General features: G+C 41.5%; 1 protein-coding gene across 5 annotated transcripts in view; it reads left to right on the plus strand.

Annotated features, from left to right (window-relative positions):
• LOC141145220 (NXPE family member 2-like) overlaps positions 1-19,947 on the plus strand; it is a 211,081-nt gene that overhangs the window by 150,041 nt on the left and 41,093 nt on the right. For 4 of the 5 annotated variants that reach the window (XM_073631721.1, XM_073631720.1, XM_073631719.1 and 1 more), the window contains exons 3-5: positions 4,574-5,265; positions 11,286-11,350; positions 15,550-15,765. In XM_073631721.1, the coding sequence (XP_073487822.1) occupies positions 4,574-5,265; positions 11,286-11,350; positions 15,550-15,765 (973 nt within the window). The remainder of the gene's footprint in view (positions 1-4,573; positions 5,266-11,285; positions 11,351-15,549; positions 15,766-19,947) is intronic. The other variant, XM_073631722.1, reaches the window with a different exon arrangement.

Genomic DNA, 19,947 nt, shown 5'->3' on the forward strand with positions numbered 1-19,947 from the left:
TGTGCAATATATTAATATACAATATAAATATATATATAAACACTAAGGGGGTCATTTACTATAGAGCTGCGGCGCTAATTAGCGCTAAACGGTATTCACTATAGCACTGGTGAGAAAATACTCCCAAAATCAAATTTACTATAGTTCCCTGAAACCAAATAGCGCCCAAACCCTAATGCCCCGTACACACGGTCGGATTTTGTTTGGACATTCCGACAACAAAATCCTAGGATTTTTTCCGACGGATGTTGGCTCAAACTTGTCTTGCATACACACGGTCACACAAAGTTGTCGGAAAATCCGATTGTTCTAAACGCGGTGACGTAAAACACGTACGCCGGGACTATAAACGGGGCAGTGGCCAATAGCTTTCATCTCTTTAATTATTCTGAGCATGCGTGGCACTTTGTCCGTCGGATTTGTGTACACACGATCGGAATTTCCGACAACGGATTTTGTTGTCGGAAAATTTTATATCCTGCTCTCAAACTTTGTGTGTCGGAAAATCCGATGGAAAATGTGTGATGGAGCCTACACACGGTCGGAATTTCCGACAACAAGGTCCTATCACACATTTTCCATCGGAAAATCCGACCGTGTGTATGGGGCATTACTCTGCTAAAACCTGGAGTAGTGCACATGGAAATAATGTTTAGAGCATGATATAATTGCCTAAATGGTACTGAAATATGCGGTATATTATTTAAAGATAATCTGCTTTTAAACTGTGTGAAAAAGTGATTTCTACACTGAAATATCTTTAAAAGTCTGAGAAGTGAAAAATTCCCCGTTTTGGACAACTAGGTGCCAACACAACTGAGCATGCTCAGACCTGAAAATAACTCTCATTTTAACTCAAGTGTCTTTTTTAGCCAGCGCTATAGTCAATACCAAAATGAGAACTAATTAGAGAACATTTTTTTAAAATGAAAATCTGCTCTATTTTAGTCAAAATGAAGTATTAGCCATTGATTCTAATGGAATAATTGTAACTTTCACAAAAAAAACCTTTTAATGTTGAAATGAAATGTATCTTTCTGTGAAATAAATTTTCCTTTGCAACATTGTTGCTTCTACTTAAAATATTTTGATTTTAAGAATACTAGAATGTGGAATGTTTTGATGTTTTGGTAAAATATATATTTCTCTGTCACTTTCACTTGTTACTCTCCATCTCACAACAATCTTTACCCCAAACTCACACAGGTGTCTTTACAATCCACAAACAATACCATTGCTGATGCAAATTTAAAATGAATCACAATTTTTTGTGCTTTTTATTATTATTTCAAAATATTCATAATTTAAGCCCAAAAAATGTGATATGTGTACCAACAACAGAAAGCAAAATGTAATTCCCAAAAATTTGAGGGTAATATTCTACTCTCACCCACAAAAGAACACCAAATATCACAGAATAAATCAAGAAGAATAACTCTTGAGTAATGTAATTCCATCACTTGTATGTCCAAAGAAATGCAGCATTTATGTGTTTTTATGTGCTTTTATGTGTATTTATGTGTAGTTATGTGTAGGTTCTCACATGTGGCAGCTCTGTGGCTTAGAGGTTAGAACTTCTGCATAGCATCCCTGCGTGTACGGGTTCAAATCCCAACCATGTTGCTTCATGTAGAGAAGTTGTCTCATCTCCCAGATCCTATAACTATGTCTAAATGTAGTATTTATGTGTAGGAGGGTTCCACCACCATTGTAAGTCTTTCCAGATACATTATTTAGCCAAAAGTATTGGGATGCCTTTCTTTGCACACGCATGAACTTTAATGGCAGTCCAGTCTTAGTCAGTAGGGTTAAAATTTGATTTGGCCCACCCTTTGCAGCTAGAACAGCTTCTGGGAAGGCTGTCCACAAGGTTTAGTGTGCCTGTGGGAATGTTTGATCATTCTTCCAGAAGCCCATTTGTGAGGTCAGGCACTGATGTTGGATGAGAAGGCCTGGCTCACAGTCTCCGCACTAATTCATCCCAAAGGTGTTCTATCAGATTGAAGTCAGGACTATGTTCAGGCCTGTCAAGTCCCTCCACCCCAAACTTGCTCATCTATGTCTTTATGGACCTTGCTTTGTGCACTGGTTCAAATCATTTGGTGGAGGGGGATTATGATGTGGGGTTGGGCTTGGCCCCTTAGTTCCAGTCAAGGGACCTCTTAAGGCATCAGCATACCAAGACATTTTGGACAATTTCATGCTCCCAGCTTTATGGGAAAAGTTTGGGGATGGCCCCTTCCTGTTCCAACATGACTACGCACCAGTGCACAAAGCAGGGTCCATAAAGACATGAATGAGTGAGTTTGGAGGAACTTGACTGGCCTGCACAGAGTCCTGACCTCAACCCGCTAGAACACTTTTGAGATGAATTAGAGCGGAGACTGCGAGCCAGGCCTTTTAGTCCACATGAGTGCCTGACCTCACAAATGCGCTTCTGGAAGAATGGTCAAACATACCCATAGACACACTCCCAAAACCTTGTGGACAGCCTTCCCAGAGGAGTTGAAGCTCTTATAGCTGCAAAGGGTGGGCCAACTCAATATTGAAGTTTTTGATTTTTTTTTTTTTGGAAGGAAATAAAGATACTATTTGTGTTTGCGTGGGTTCTCCCCATGTATGCATGAGTTTCCTCCAGGTTCTTAGCTTTGCTTCCATTTTTCCAAATTTTCCTACATGCCATCTTGAAAAAATATCACGTGATAAGAGGTTGGAGCAAGCCTTTCAAGGCACAGGACCTGAAGTTGAATCCATGGCAGGACAGTGATATGTAGAAGGCATTCACTAGCCTAGTAGCTGCTCTAATAACTTCTACATTTAGTGGAGAGGCCAGTATAAGAATTAAAATAAACTCATAATTGTTACTGCAGTAGAAAGCTTGTCATAACCCCTTTGACTGCCTTATCATATTCTAATTTTAATTGACTAACCTAGAAGGGGAACAACCTCAATTTTTAGAATGATGTTTAGAATAGGTTTTGGCAGTCAATAGGTTAAATGCAAGGTCACATACATTGTTATGCCCCGTACACACGATAGAATTTTTCGACGGAAAATGTTTGATAGGAGCTTGTTGTCGGAAATACCGACCGTGTGTAGGCTCCATCGGATATTTTCCATCGGAATTTCCTTCACACAAAATTTGAGAGCTGGTAATCAAATTTTCCGACAACAAAATCTGTTGTCGGAAATTCCGATCGTGTGTACACAATTCAGACTTACAAAGTTCCACGCATGCTCGGAATCAAGCAGAAGAGCAGCACTGGCTATTGAACTTCAATTTTCTCGGCTTGTCGTATGTGTTGTACGTCACCGCATTCTTGACGTTCGGAATTTCCAACCAACTTTGTGTGACCGTATGTATGCAAGATAAGTTTGAGCCAACATCCGTCGGAAAAAAAACATGGATTTTGTTGTCGGAAAATCCTATCATGTGTACAGGGCATTAGAATGTCCTAGATCTGCCAAAAATTTTGAAACATGGGGTATTCATATTATAATGACACAAATGGGTGCACATGGCATATGTCACATCAATAAAACAGGCCTGTTTCAGGTCTTTCTGCACCACCTGCGCTAGTTTTAGAGTGAAATAAAAACTGGCATGGGTCCTGTGCCTAATTAACAAAGGGATTACAGACATTTTCAATATAGAGAACTGTTGCAGAGTCCCACCAGAATGGATCTGGCTTACTGGATCTAAACCATCTATTGATAATGTGGCAGACAGCTCACACACACCACTCTCTACTTGTTCAGTGAACACTTTACATGGGCAGAGCCTGCATATAGGCAGGGAAAGCTCCTTTCCCTGTCTATGTGCTTTGCTGTTAACCCTGGCAAATGCAGTATTACCACCCTCTTCCTCATTCTGTAGCCAGCTTATTTTATGTAAGGCTGCACTGAAATAAACAAGGCTTCTTCAGCATACACACGATCGGAAATTCCGCCAGCAAAAGTCCGATGTGAGCTTTTGGTCGGAAATTCCGACCATGTGTATGCTCCATCGGACTTTTGCTGGCGGAATTTCCACCAGCAAAAAATTGAGAGCAGGTTCTCTATTTTTCCATCAGAAAAAGTTCCTATCAGAAATTCCGTTCATCTGTATGCATTTCCGACGCGCAAAAAAAAACGCATGCCCAGAATCAAGTACGAGACGGAAACGCTCGGTCTGGTAAAACGAGATAAACACGAGATTAGCAGAAGGAGCCCAAAGGCTGGCACGATTCGTATGGAACTTCCCTTTTCTAGTGCTGTCATACATGTTGTACGTCACCGCGTTCTTGACAGTCGAAAGTTCAGAGAACTTTTGTGTGACCATGTGTATGCAAGCCAAGCTTGAGCGGAATTCTGTCGGAACAACCATCCAAGGTTTTTCCGACAAAAATTCCGATTGTGTGTATGCGGCATTAGCCCTCAATGGCAATAATCATTTGATTGCTGTTAGCTAACCTGGTGCTGCCCATTCTCCTATTTAAAGGTTAACAATTAAAGTACATGCTATATATTTAACACATACTGTATATACTGTTGAACTGTGGTTGTAATATTTTTCTTCTATTTTGTTTAAAAGTGGTGGAAGCAAGATGTCTCTGACACATTATCAAACACCACAGTGGCACAACCTTCAAAACTTCAACTGGAAATAAACCGCATTTTCAATCAAATAAACCAGACATTCCCTAAAACTACTGTTAATATAAAAGAAAAAACAACCAGTGCTAAAAACAGCAAAGTCTTCCTAAGAAATCCAAAGAGCAGCTACTGTGTTGGAGACCATTTAATAGTACAAGTTGAAATGTTTGACTACAATGGAAACAAGAAGACATATGGAGGAGACTATCTGAGAGCAAGAATGTTTACACCGGAGTTCGGAGCAGGGTCTTCTGGTAAAATTGAGGATTTTCAAAATGGGACTTATCATGTCCATTTTACATTATTTTGGGAAGGTAAAATAGATATTTCTATATTTATCATACACCCAAGCGAAGCATCATCAGCTCTTTGGAGGTTTCGAAATCAATGGCATGGATATATAGACCATTTGGGCAAATTTACAAGACATCAAGAAGTACAAGAGGCAGAATGTGGATTTGAACTTGACAAAACAAAAGAGCTTTGTGAATATAAAGACCAGAGAGATGAAGAATATTTTTACTGTGTCAAACCACAGAATTTTAACTGTGAATCCCTTACTGATATGAAGAGCTGGGGGAGACATGACAAGACTCTATGCACTGAGTTTGAGCACAGTTTATTTAATGCGTAAGTGAATTATGCACTCTTTATGGGATTATTAACCACTTGAGCCCCGGACCATTATGCTGCCTAAGGACCAGAGGTCTTTTTCCAATTTGGCACTGCGTCGCTTTAACTGCTAATTGCGCGGTCATGCAATGCTGTACCCAAACGAAATTTGCGTCCTTTTCTTCCCACAAATAGAGCTTTCTTTTGATGGTATTTTATCACCTCTGCAGTTTTTATTTTTTGCGCTATAAATGGAAAAAGACCGAAAATTTTGAAAAAAAAATGATATTTTCTACTTTTTGTTATAAAAAAAATCCAATAAACTAAATTTTAGTCATACATTTAGGCCAAAATGTATTCGGCCACATGTCTTTGGTAAAAAAAATGTCAATAAGCATATATTTATTGGTTTGCGCAAAAGTTATAGCGTCTACAAACTAGGGTACATTTTCTGTAATTTACACAGCTTTTAGTTTATGACTGCCTATGTCATTTCTTGAGGTGCTAAAATGGCAGGGCAGTACAAAAACCCCCCAAATGACCCCATTTTGGAAAGTAGACAGCCCAAGGAAATTGCTGAGAGGCATGTTGAACCTATTGAATATTTATTTTTTTTGTCCTAAGTGATTGAATAATGACAAAAAAAAAAAAATATTTACAAAAAGTTGTCACTAAATGATATATTGCTCACACAGGCCATGGGCCTATGTGGAATTGCACCCCAAAATACATTCAGCTGCTTCTCCTGAGTATGGGAATACCACATGTGTGGGACTTTTTGGGAGCTTAGCCGCGTACGGGGCCCCGAAAACCAAGCACCGCCTTCAGGATTTCTAAGGGTGTAAATTTTTGATTTCACTCTTCACTGCCTATCACAGTTTCGGAGGCCATGGAATGCCCAGGTGGCACAAAACCCCCCCAAATGACCCCATTTTGGAAAGTAGACACCCCAAGCTATTTGCTGAGAGGCATGGTGAGTATTTTGCAGCTCTCATTTGTTTTTGAAAATGAAGAAAGACAAGAAAAAACTTTTTTTTTTTTTCTTTTTTCAATTTTCAAAACTTTGTGACAAAAAGTGAGGTCTGCAAAATACTCACTATACCTCTCAGCAAATAGCTTGGGGTGTCTACTTTCCAAAATGGGGTCATTTGGGGGGGGTTTGTGCCACCTGGGCTTTCCATGGCCTCCTAAACTGTGATAGGCAGTGAAGAGTGAAATCAAAAATTCACGCCCTTAGAAAGCCTGAAGGCGGTGCTTAGTTTTCGGGGTCACGTACGCGGCTAGGCTCCCAAAAAGTCTCACACATGTGGTATCCCCGTACTCAGGAGAAGCAGCAGAATGTATTTTGGGGTGTAATTTCACATATTCCCATGTTTGAGCAATATATCATTTAGTGACAAATTTGTCTCTTTCCCGCAACTTGTGTCGCAATATAAAATATTCCATGGACTCAACATGCCTCTCAGCAAATAGCTTGGGGTGTCTACTTTCCAAAATGGGGTCATTTGGGGGGGGTTTGAACTGTCCTGGCATTTTATGCACAACATTTAGAAGCTTATATCACACATCACCAACTCTTCTAACCACTTGAAGACAAAGCCCTTTCTGACACTCATTGTTTACATGAAAAAGTTATTTTTTTTTTGCAAAAAAATTACTTTGAACCCCCAAACATTATATATTTTTTTAAAGCAAATGCCCTACAGATTAAAATGGTGGGTGTTTCATTTTTTTTTTCACACAGTATTTGCGCAGCGATTTTTCAAACGCATTTTTTGGGGAAAAAACACACTTTTTTAAATTTTAATGCACTAAAACACACTATATTGCCCAAATGTTTGATGAAATAAAAAAGATGATCTTAGGCTGAGTACATGGATACCAAACATGACATGCTTTAAAATTGCGCACAAACGTGCAGTGGCAACAAAATAAATACATTTTTAAAAGCCTTTAAAAGCCTTTACAGGTTACCACTTTAGATTTACAGAGGAGGTCTACTGCAAAAATTACTGCCCTCGATCTGACCTTCGCGGCGATACCTCACATGCATGGTGCAATTGCTGTTTACATTTGACGACAGACCGCCGCTTGCGTTCGCCTTAGCGCGAAAGCAGGGGGCGACAGGGGTGCTTTTTTTTTTTTTTTTTTTTTTTTTTTTCTTTATTATTTTTTTGCTTTTTTATCTTATTTTTAAACTGTTCCTTTCATTTTTTTTTTTTTTTAATCATTTTTATTGTTATCTCAGGGAATGTAAATATCCCCTATGATAGCAATAGGTAGTGACAGGTACTCTTTTTTGAAAAAATTGGGGTCTATTAGACCCTAGATCTCTCCTCTGCCCTCAAAGCATCTGATGACACCAAGATCGGTGTGATAAAATGCTTCCCCAATTTCCCAATGGCGCTATTTACATCCCACGGCTTGTAAAAGCAGTCTAGAGGCTAATTAGCCACTAGGATTGCTTTTACATGAAAGCCGACCGCTGGCTGAAAAGAATGATACCAAGATGATACCTAAACCTGCAGGCATCATTCTGGTATAACCATTCAAAGTCGTGAATGGCGTACCTGAAGACAAAAAAATGGTTAACAATAAAGCACAGTAAACGGTAAAGTATAAAAAATTGCATACCTGAAAAGCAAACATGATAAAACATAATAACAATAAAACATTGCAGAATAGAATACAGTAAAAAAGAGCAGAACAAGAGAGAGAGAATAGAGAGAGAGAGAACAATAAAACGACAACTATTTTTTTTTTATTTTATATATATTTTTTTTTTTTTTACACTTTTTTTGTAACTAACTTTTATAACGGTAACCGGTTCCAGGTTCGGGTCTCTCAAAATGCGATGGCATCTTGGGAGACCCTGTGAAAGTGTGCCTAGTCTAATACTCAACTAATGAATGGTAGCGTTCAAAACATTCACCAATGCAAAGACCAGGATTGTCAGGACAGGAGGGACAATAATAGAGGGTGTCACGCCTATATCCGCGCTTGCTGCAGACACGACATCTTTTTTGGGGGTTCGTTGGGTAGGGGTACTCGGGAGGACATAAAGAAAATGCCTCTCATGCAGCCGACTGCATTTGGTTGGGGATGTGAATGGGGGAAGTACGGGCGCTGCAGAAGTGGTGGGTTCCCAATTAGGACTGGCGAATGCAGCAGGAAGGGCACTATGGGCACGACGGGCCTGTGTTTGTCTTCTTGGTGGCAGCGGGACACTACTTGTGCTTGCCACCTCACCAGCTTGAACTGCACTTATGGGACTCGCCACGTCACCAAGTGTTACTGCAGTGCTGGTTTGACTACGACCGGGGTGTACTAAGCCGCTGGCGCTTGCCAGTTCAATAAAAAGCTACCAAAAAAACTGTTAGCGATCGCAGGGATCAGGCCTGACTCTGCGAATGCTGCAGTTATGCGTTAAGTGTTTTGTAAGTGACAGTGATCGATCGATACTGCACTTGGGTGGGCCGGGCCGGGCGGAGGGGCAAAATGCAGGTGCTAGCAGGTATCTGGGCTGATCCCGCTAACACTGCGTTTTTGGGAACCCTAAACTGCTGGGGACGCCAGTATAGATCTGATCGGATCAGATATTGATCCGATCAGATACTATACCACTAAGGGAGGCGTATGCTGCGTGCGTGGGTGTTAGCGGTACTGGCGCTAATCTGACGCTGCCTGGGGCGACGCATATCACCGCCGGGCGATCAGGGGGCTAAACCTTTATTCGGTAATAAACGGCGGGTGCCCTGACCCTATAAAAAATAAACAAACTAACCAGCGTCACCCGTAACAGTTATACAGTGATCAGTGGTGAAAGGGTTAACTAGGGGGCCATCAAGGGGTTAAAACATTTATTCGGTAGTATATGGGGGTCCCTGTCGCTATAAAACGCTGACGGCGAACCTAAATATTTAGGTCCCTAACTAGCGTCACCAGTGACACTAATACAGCGATCAGAAAAATGATCGCTTAGCGACACTGGTGACTGGGGGTGATCAAGGGGTTAAAACTTTATTAGGGGGGGTTAGGGGGGTATCCTAGACCTACAGGGGGGTAATACTAACTGTCCCAACACTGTAACTGTCACAAACTGACACCAATGCAGTAATCAGAAAAAAAAAAAAAAAAACTGCTGGTGTCAGTTTGTGACGGGGGGGGGGGGGTGATTGGGGGGGATCGGGGGGGCGATCGGGGGGGGGGATCGGGGTGTTTAGTGTGCCTGGTATGTTCTACTGTGTGTGTGTGTGTTGTGCACTCACATACCTGTCTTCTCTCCTCGGGCCGGAACGGAAATTACCGAGCCGAGGAGAGATGACATCATTTCCTTTGCTGCTGTTTAGCATACAGCAGCAAAGGAATGATGTGATTGGCCGGCGGCGATCGCGAGGGGGGGGCCACGAACGGATGGCCTCCCCCTCATCTCCAATCGCCGTGGGAGAAAAGACGACCGCCTCGGGCACCGGGGGGGGAGTCCGATCGGACCCCCCACCCGTGGAAGGCAAATCATGTATATGTACGTGATTTTGCCTGTCCGTGCCACCTTGCCGACGTAAATCGGCGTGAGGCGGTCGTCAAGTGGTTAAAGTGTAATTTAGCCAACTTTTTTCTTAAACTTATTATTAGAGTAGGGAAGATTAGAACACCTGTCAAGTTTTTATAGCTTGCAAATGTTTAAAGAAAGGGAATGCCAGTTCCCTGGATAGCAGTCTAAATATAATGTCTTATTTGCACAATAAAATATTCTGTAACAGCCACCCTCAGCTTTTTTGGGGATTATCTGGAAGATCACCTTAATTGAGACTAAAGTGTCACAAGAAGAAAGTTTATTTATGTATATGTAGAAACTGCAAGTGATGCCTGAATTTCATAGAAAAGTAATACAATGAAGTAAAAGTGGTCATGGTCAGCAAGGACTTAAGAAATACTGTAATTAAGTTATTTTATCTATATGCATATGTATTTATTTTTGTTTTATTATCTTAAAGGGTATCTCAAGCCATGTTTTGAGTAGAGTGGGGAAGGGTTAGAACTTCTGTTAGGTCTTTACTTTTTGTTACAGACTCCATTGGGAAGATTCCCTTTCAGTTGCCCTTGGTAAAATTATTGTAAAACAGGAAGTGAGGGAATATTTCCAACAGGGACACATATGGCAATAAAAACACTTTTTGTTCATTACAGTAGGGGAAGGCTATAACCCTGACAGTTTTTCATTGCTGACAGTATCCGATTGCATATTTGCCCTTAAAGTGGTAGTAAAGCCCCATTGTTTATTGTACCTAAAGGTAAGCTTATAAGAAGGTACAGTAAATATTTTCTAAAAGTGCACCATTTAGGAGATATTTACTATAGTAGCAGTCTGTGATGTCACCAGCGCATGCACACGGCACTCTCAAAACAGTCAAACAGCCGAAGCCAGCAATCCCAAAAAGAAGACCTGGAGAAAATGAAAGCCCTGTCAGTGGTGACAGTGCACCGCTGGTGGGCTTCATTCTAAGGTAGGTCTTTCATAATGTGCTAGTATGCGATGAGTGCTAGCACATTATATTATTTTGCAAGGATTTTTTATTTTGCAGTTTACTACTGCTTTAACTCAATTCTGTCGCCAGAACAGATGGTGAGGATAGCTCTTCCCAAGGAGGCTTCAGACAACAATAACGACTTGACAGAAGCTATAGACTTTCCTAACTCTGTCTAAAAAAAAAAAAAAAAAAAAAAAAAAGAAATGTTGCCTGGAGATAAATTGTGTTTTTTTCTTTTTTTTTATGTTGGTCATATATTGAAGCTGCAGTATGAAAAAGCTTGACAAATTCAATTTCATCACTGTTCTTGCAATGTGATAGACATATTTCCTTAGCAGAAATATACATTTGTTTTTTTTTTTGTTTTTGTTTTTTTTATGATGTTCAGTGCTTCAGAAGTCCCAGAAGCCTAGGGATCATTTAAGTTAAAAGTATTTGAAAGTATAGAATACAAATTAAATGTTTTTATGGTCGATTTATCTACCAATAACTTTTTGTGATGATTTTAAGGTCTAACATCAGAGTTGAAATTCCGAAAGACTTTGGCACGATCAGTGTGATATCCTGCAACAACAGTAAGTGTTTTTATTGCAACATGTTTTATTCCTTTTGTGATGGTTGCTAAGATGAGATGAAAAGTGAGCATGCTTATCCTTCAATCTTTCTGAAAACAGTAAAGCTTGGATGTAAGTGCCTCCAGGAAATCATGATAAAGGTGGGAGATTTCTAGGACTGTCTTTATTATTCAGGTTACTTTTATGTATTTATTACACTTGACAATGTATCAATCAGTGCACAAATCTATCTGCAACATTTCCGGCTCTGACTGTGAAGAGGACATCTGTTATCAAAAACTTTTGAATTTAAAACTTACAATATATTTAATTTTCTAGTGAATTATTGTAGTAGGGTAAATGTTGCACTAACCAGCTGGTTTCTATACACATTCAACACCAATGCTATGTAATCCTGCCTTAATATATGTAATTGTTTGGTCATACTGTTACACAGAAGATACCTGTCACACGTTGAATAAATGGATGTATAGTCAACTCTCTGCTGCAGGTTAGATGAATGAAGAGAAAGCAGTGGGTGTTTGTTGAAAAGAAGTTTGTCAGTGAAAAGTTGACAGGCCCACCTGATATGAAAACCCCACACGTATGCTTATTAACACGTGTAACAGTGCTATGTTCTGCTACTGTGTTAGGTTTAAATGGCACACAGGGTTATCACCAATGCAGAGTGAGAGGCTCCAGGATGGCTACTCTGAGTGGAGAAAACTAGTTTTACAGCTTTCTCTGGGATTAGTAATTGAATTGGATTAGAGTGGATCCTGGAGTACAGAGACTTCGAAGAGTCTTGAGAGGGGTGAAATCTGTAGCCCTGTGTTTGTCATAGCGGAGACCAGCAGCCTGCTTATGCAGGTATGCACAGTTATTTTAATCAAGGGCCTGGTGGTGATTCAGGGCTCCACCTGGTAGACAGGCACTCCCCCGCCCAGAGATCAGAGTGTTGGGTCAGTGCAGAAGGGAGCTGCAAGAGAGGCTGACACAGAGTCTGAATTTTGTGATACAGTCTGGAGGACCAGATAGAGGCTGGAAATATAAGGCCAGCGTAGCAGCACTGCAAAAGTAAGTTAGGAGGCTGAATTAAGCATGCTGAACACCCCTCTGAGGGTACTCATATTTGTGTTGGAACTGTACTTTCTTTTTAAATGAATGAGGACCAAAAGTCTTGAAAGGTACATTCCTGGCTGGTCTGCACTTGACAGAAGTACTACACTTGAGTGAAAACCCTATAATATCACAAATGATTGTATGTCAACCCAAGAACAAGAACTTATTATATTGCAACTAACCATTCATTAGATGTTGTGGCTGCATTAGTTTTCTTTGTTCACACCTATTTTCTCTCATTTTTACCTGGTGTTCCTGACAGCAACAATTCCAGTCCTAAGGTGACAACACACACTCACTGTACTATATCTATAAAGTAGCAGAGCTGTCACATTAGGACTGGAATTGTTCTGGAACTACTGAATATTTCCCCTCTCTCCTGTTCTCTCTAACACATGAGGGGATCTATAGTACTAACATAATTCCTGATAACATTGTTTGAGAAAACACTTGCAGAGTACACAGGACACAGGATATCAATAGATGTTGGGAGTATGATCGGGTCAATTTTTGCATTTCCAATGGTATATTTAAAGTGATACTAAAGTCTTGTTTTTTTGTTTAAAAATAACAAACATGTTATACTTATCTGCTCTGTTGCAGCGGTTTTGCACAGAGCAGCCCCCAATCCTCCTCTTCTCAGGTCCCTCGCTGGCTTTCCTGGCCCCTCCCTCCTGCTGAGTGCCCCCACAGCAAGCAGATTGCTATGGGGGGACCCGAGCTGAGCCGCTGCTCTGTGTGTCCATTCAGACACAGAGCCGCGACTCAGCCCCCCCTCCTCATTGGCTCATTGAGTTTGATTGATAGCAGTGGGAGCCAATGGCACCCGCTGTGTGTTTCAGCCAATCAGGAGGGAGAGTCCTGGACAGTCAAACCTCTTGTGTAACATAACTGGATCTAGATGGGGCTCAGGCAAGTATTAGGGGAGCTGAGGGGGCTGCTGCACACAGAAGGTTTTTTATCTTAATGCATAAAATGCCTCAAGATAAAAAAAAAAAACCTTCTGCCTTTACAACCACTTTAACAGACCAAAAGGGGGCAAAGGACAGAAGTATGTTGTTAGGGTTTACATATAATTTAAGGGTTTTATAAGAGCGAGGTTGTAATTAACACCATTTTTGGTAACCTGCTGTCACGTCTACCCCAACGCGGGTGGTCAGACACTATAGCTGGCTACTGTGTGCTTCACCTAGAGCAGCCCCCTTTCCCTTAAGGCAAGCGTGTCTACCGGTACTTGGTTGCCCCCAGGACATATACATAATGCTATAGTGCCTGGCCACCACACCAGGGCAGAAGCGAACTGAGCAAAGCCAGGAAAAACTTGCAGTTAGCAGACAGGTAGCGTGGTTCTATAACAGTCCAGGCAAAAGGCAGGCTAAGTTCAAGGAATAGTCCAATAATCCGGTCCGAAGTCATACACAGGGAAATCCAAACTAGCAAAGCAGGGCAGACAGACAGGGAGCTCAATCAGGAACAACACGGGTATCATTCACTATCACAAGCAAGGAACTGAATGTTTGGCTTGCTTATAACAGGTGACTGACCACATCAATCACCTTGTAGGTGGACACAGACAGGGAGAATGCAATAGCCACAACCTGGATGCTTGAATGAGGAGCAGGAGCACTTAAGTGATCCTGACACCTGCAGTGATTCTTATTTTAATATTGTGTGTCTGCACATTGTGTATATATAAACATACATAACTATCAAAAGCATATGTAGCACCCCCCTGGGTCTACTGAAGGCAGGATGTAACCTCCAGAGGCAGGGGGCGAGCTAGCATTTACCCCAGGGCTGAGTCCATGGCTATAATGGGGAGAAATTTGGCACCAGTCACTTTTGATCTTTTCAAAGTTTTAATGTGGAACTTGAAAGAAGGTAGTAGGAGAGAGGGTATGGGGTCTCAGATATCAGTAGCAGACCACTTACACACTCTTTGGATCCAGCAAAAATACAGCTTCACAATACCAGAACCTTTAAGCCGACCCGGAGATACTTCAAACACGTTTTCAGATGTAGAACAAGATTCAGCTTCACAGTGTCAGAACCTTTAAGCCGGCAACACTGTGTAAGCACGTTTTAGATGTAAAGTAAACAAAAGTTTGGGACTTTATATGAGGTCATGACCAATAGACGTTTCAGATGTAGGTGCGTCCTCCTGAGAGACCAGCCTTCATCCTGGCACTCTCCAGCAAGGGTCCTCCCCTGGGTCTTCTCAATTTGGTTTAGCTACTTCCACGCTGGGCAAGACAGTCTAAAGACCATCTCAGGATTAGTAGGCCCCAGACAGGCATTCTGAGCTCACTTCAGCAGCACCTGCTCAGGCCAGAGGGGCCGAGGGAAGAGAGCGAGCACATGGCCCCTTCTAAATATAAATCCTCTCCCAGAATGCACCAGTGGTCAAGAACCTCCTACTGGGCTGGCTGGAAGAAGAATAAATGATCATAACTCAACCAAGTTGTACTACCTCATACTGGCCTGTGGTACCAGTGACACCTACTGGCGACAGTGAGAATTGCACAACCTAATTGAGATTAGGGAAAGACCAGATAAAATGTACAATCAATCTGAGCTATTACAAAGAAAGGAGGAGCAGCACAATTTTATACTGTCTCAACCAAACTTATTACACCCACTAATAAACCTAATAATAAAAACTGGTATATAAACTGTGCAGTGTAAAAACATATATTATATAGACATAATAAATGTGTCTAAAAATGAAACGCTTACATGCAAAAAATTATTGGTAAACCATGTAACACAGTTTATATACCAGTTTTTATTATTAGGCTTATTAGTGGGTGTAATAGGTTTGGTTGAGACAGTATAAGATTGCGCTGCTCCTCTGTAATAACATTATCAGTGTATCACTGACAAGTTAGCAGCAGCATTCTTACCCAAACTCCTCAATTCCTTTTACTTCTTTCCATCAATATCTCTGGCGCTGTATTTTTTATTTCCTTTCCAATCAATCTGAGCTGTTTACAGCTCAGCCAAAAGCTAAATTTACATAACAGCCCCAGTTTAGGACCAAGGGGCTACACATATTTTGAGGCAAACCAACAAATATAATTTTTCTTTTTTTTCCGTAGGTGTTACTGAAGTAAAAGAAAAATGCACATTTGGAATGAAGTTAGAATATCCTAGTGGATATGTCATGAAGGATGTATGGTATCCAAAGACATGCAGTATGCTGAAATATGACAATCTGGAAGAACTGGACACATGCTTGAAATGGAAGTTCATCTATTTGTTTGGCGATTCAACTTTAAGACAGTGGATAGTGTATTTTAAGGATCACATCAAAAGTACGTTTGAAACAGTATAAAAGAGTGTGATATTTCCTTGGTGAAACTGTAAATCCAGGATGGGTTGTCAGGACAGCCAGGTCCCAGTTTCTACTGAAAACTTCATTGATAAAAAAATGTGCAATATAACTTTTGTTACAGTGTATTTAAACTTTTTAAAAATTTTTGGATAGAGTGGAGAGGGATGTCAGGTTTTTATTGCTGTCCGTGGCTTTCTCATTAAGATTCACCCTCTCTGTCTGTAAAGTTTTAGGCAGGTGTGAAGAAATGCTGTAAAGTAAAAATGCTTTCAAAAAGATATATTTTCTTTTGCTTTCTCCCTTTCCTTTCTTCCTTTTTGTTTCTCCTCTTTCCCCATTGATGATGCTTTGACAGCATTGAATATAGGTCATCTTGTATGAGGATGGTCATTTCTATTATAGTTCTGTGTTTTGTATATGCTGGACACTTCGCATTTGCTTCATGAGGTTTATTCCCACACGGTAGAGAGAGACCAACCATATGCATCCCTTATGCCGCGTACACATGACCGCACATTCCGACAACAAAATCCATGTTTTTTTTTTCCGATGGATGTTGGCTCAAACTTGTCTTGCATACACACGGTCACACAAAGTTTGATGGAAATTCCAAACGTCAAGAACGCGGTGACGTACAACACGTACGACGGCACTAGAAAAGGGAAGTTTAATACCAAGTGCGCCACCCTTTGGGCTACTTCTGCTAATCTCGTGTTAGTAGAAGTTTGGTGAGAGACAATTCACGCTTTTCAGACTTGTGCTTTTCAGATCGTTATTACTGCTCTTCAGTTTGTGCTTGTGGGTTCGTATCTGTTCTTCAGTGCATGTAGTCAGTTCGCATTTGTTTGTCAGTGCGTATTATTATTATTATAGTACATATTTGATTTTCAGTGCGATCTTGTCAGCTCGTTTCTGAATTTCAGCTCGCTCTTCTCAGGCCTTTCTGTTTTTCAGTGCTTTCTGTTAGTTCGTTCTGACCAGTCGACTGTTTTGAAGCCATGTTGCGGTTACGTACTCGTCGTAGAGTTCGTGCTATGCGGGGGCTTGATGTTGGGGTTCTTGCTTTGACCCAAGCCCAGTCCATGAACAGGGTGGGGAGGAGTTCATGGACGAAGAATTGGTTGCTCCAGTGTGAACAATTCTCTCATATGCCTTTGTTGCGGGAGATCCGTGAGAATAATCCTGATGATTTCAGGAATTATCTCCGGATGACGGACCCCCTTTTTCACCGTTTGTTGGCTTTGCTGTCCCCTTATATTAGCAGTCAGCATGTGGCAAGCCATCACTCCCGAGCAGAGGCTAGTCGCCACGTTGCGGTACTTGGCGATGGGGAGAAGTCACCAGGACATCAAGTTCTCGACAGGCATCTCCCCCCAGGCTCTGGGGATCATTATTCCAGAGACCTGTTCTGCCATCAATCGGGTCCTGCAGAAGGACTATATTAGGGTAAGTTTTCTCCTTTAACATCACATTCTATGTATTTCATGTTTGCTAATGTATTGTATTTCATTCATCATTCCCTAATTACCATGATTGTAATATGCTGTGAATGTCCCCTTTATCCTCATGCATACTGGAAGCCTTTAAACTTTCTTTTTTGTCCTTCATGCATATTTGCCTTCACTAACCTCCCCAGCATGCTATCCTGGGCCCATACACACCTAGCCTAGTCACTTAACAAAGTATTTTGTCAGCTCCATTGTACTGCTTTACCCTAAACACCCCCTAAAATGTGTACAAATATTATTTGTGTCCTTAAATTCATGCAGAGTGCCAGAGGCTTTTTTTTGGGGTCCCAAAATCATTTGGAACCCTCCCTCCCCCCAACCGCTAAGCCAACCGATACCAATCCTCTATCTGCTGACTTTGCCAAACCCATACACACTATACCTACCTCTTTTGTAGTCATATTTATGGATGAATTCACCAAAGCATGTAGTGCAAGGGCCTGCCTGAATACTTTCAAATGGTACTTTTTAAAGTTTTGTTCTCCTATTATCTTGATAGGTAATTGCAGAATTTAAAAAAGTGTTTCAATTTGTACAGTGTGTATTCATATTTTTGTATTATGCCACTTCTTACCTGTCCAGTGGACTGCCAATAGTGTAAGTAAGGAGGGGCTGGCCAAAGAAACACACATAATTTATGCATTCAGCTCTCAATTAGGGATGAGCCAAACACCCCCCGGTTTGGTTCGCACCAGAACCTGCGAACGGACCGAAAGTTTGCGCAAACTTTAGAACCCCATTAAAGTCTATAGGACTCGAACGTTCGAAATCAAAAGTGCTAATTTTGAAGGCTAATATGCAAGTTATTGTCCTAAAAAGGGTTTGGGGACCCGGGTCCTGCCCCAGGGGACATGTATCAATGCAAAAAAAGGTTTTAAAAACGGCAGTTTATTCGGGAGCAGTGATTTTAATGATGCTTAAAGTGAAAAAAAAGTAAAATATTCCTTTAAATATCGTACCTGGGGGGTGTCTATAGTATGCCTGTAAAGTGGCGCGTGTTTCCCGTGCATAGAATAGTCCCTGCACAAAATGACATTTGTAAAGGAATAAAAGTCATTTAAAACTGCTTGCGGCTTTAATGTAATGTCGGGTCCCGGCAATAATGATGGGAGACAAACGGCATGGGTACCCCCCCCAGGCCCTTTGGGTCTTGTATGGATATTAAGGGGAACCCCGCACCCAAATTAAAAAAAGGAAAGGCGTGGGGCCCCCAGGCCCTATATACTCTGAACAGCAGTATGCAGGCGGTGCAAACAAGACAGAGACTGTAGGTTTGTTGTTAAGTAGAATCTGTTTGTAATTTTGAACTGGTACATCTTCAGAACATTTCACCTAACTTTCACCTAACTTTCTTTTCCCATATTAACTCTTACAGGAGAGAATTTCCCTTCCTAGGGGTAGAATTCATCGCACTTCCTGTCTCCTTCCGTTTGCAAGTAGTAGTCGTTTGTAAGTTGGATGCCCTATATACTTTGCAGACATTGGGGCCTTAGGTGTTGGTGTTGTCACAACACTGTAAGCCCTCACAGTTACTCTTGGTGGGCGCAGGAATGGGCCCTGCTATGAAATATTAGATCAAGAATTGTAATTACATGCACTTGTTGAAAGGGGGCAGAAAATTGGGCCTTTGGTGGTGGTGGTGTTGCCACAACACTGTAAGCCCTCACAGTTACTCTTGGTGGGCACAAGAATGGGCCCTGCTGTGAAATATTAGATCAAGAATTGTAATTACATGTCCCCGTTGAACAGGGGCAGAAAAATTGGGCCTTAGGCACTGGTGCCACAACACTGCAGCCCCTCACAGATGCTATAGTTGGAGTTCAGGAATGAGCCCTGCTGCAAATTATTGCATCAAAAATTTTAATTACATGCCCCTGTATAAACAGGGGCATTAAAATTGGGCCTTAGTCACTGCTGCCACAACACTGCAACCCCTCACAGATAGTATAGTTGGAGTGCAGAAATGAGCCCTGCTGCAAAGTATTGCATCAAAAATTGTAATTACACGCCCCTGTTAAAAAGGGGCAGAAAAATTGAGCCTTAGCCATTGGTGGCGGTGCACAGGACCAAAAATGTTTTTACAAGCTATCAGCATAAAAATTGAGGAGGAAGAGGATTGTCACTCAGCATAACAGGATAGTCACTCAGCATCAGCAAAGGCAGTCTTGAAGGGATCTCACATTAAAAAAAAAATTATTCAGTTACATCAGCATCAGGTGCTTGGTAGCTGGTGATCCAAGACTGATTCATTTTTATGAAGGTCAGCCGATCGACCGATTCGGTGGATAGGCGCACCCTGTGATCAGTTACAAAGCCTCCAGCAGCACTAAATGTGCTTTCCAAAAGAACGCTGGATACAGGATAGGCCAGTAGCTCAATTGCATACTGTGCAAGCTCTGGCCAGTGATCCATCCTCAAGACCCAGTAACCCAGAGGATTTTTGGGGGGAAAGGTGTCCAAGTCTGATCTTGCCCCTAGGTATTCCTGCACCATGTGAATCAGACACTGGCGATAGGGATGAGCCGAACACCCCCCGGTTCGGTTCGCACCAGAACCCGCGAACGGACCGAAAGTTCGCACGAACGTTAGAACCCCATTGACGTCTATGGGACTCGAACGTTCGAAATCAAAAGTGCTCATTTTAAAGGCTAATT

Source organism: Aquarana catesbeiana, linkage group LG05, assembly GCF_042186555.1.
Source record: "Aquarana catesbeiana isolate 2022-GZ linkage group LG05, ASM4218655v1, whole genome shotgun sequence".
In the NCBI taxonomy this organism is placed as follows: Eukaryota; Metazoa; Chordata; class Amphibia; order Anura; family Ranidae; genus Aquarana; species Aquarana catesbeiana.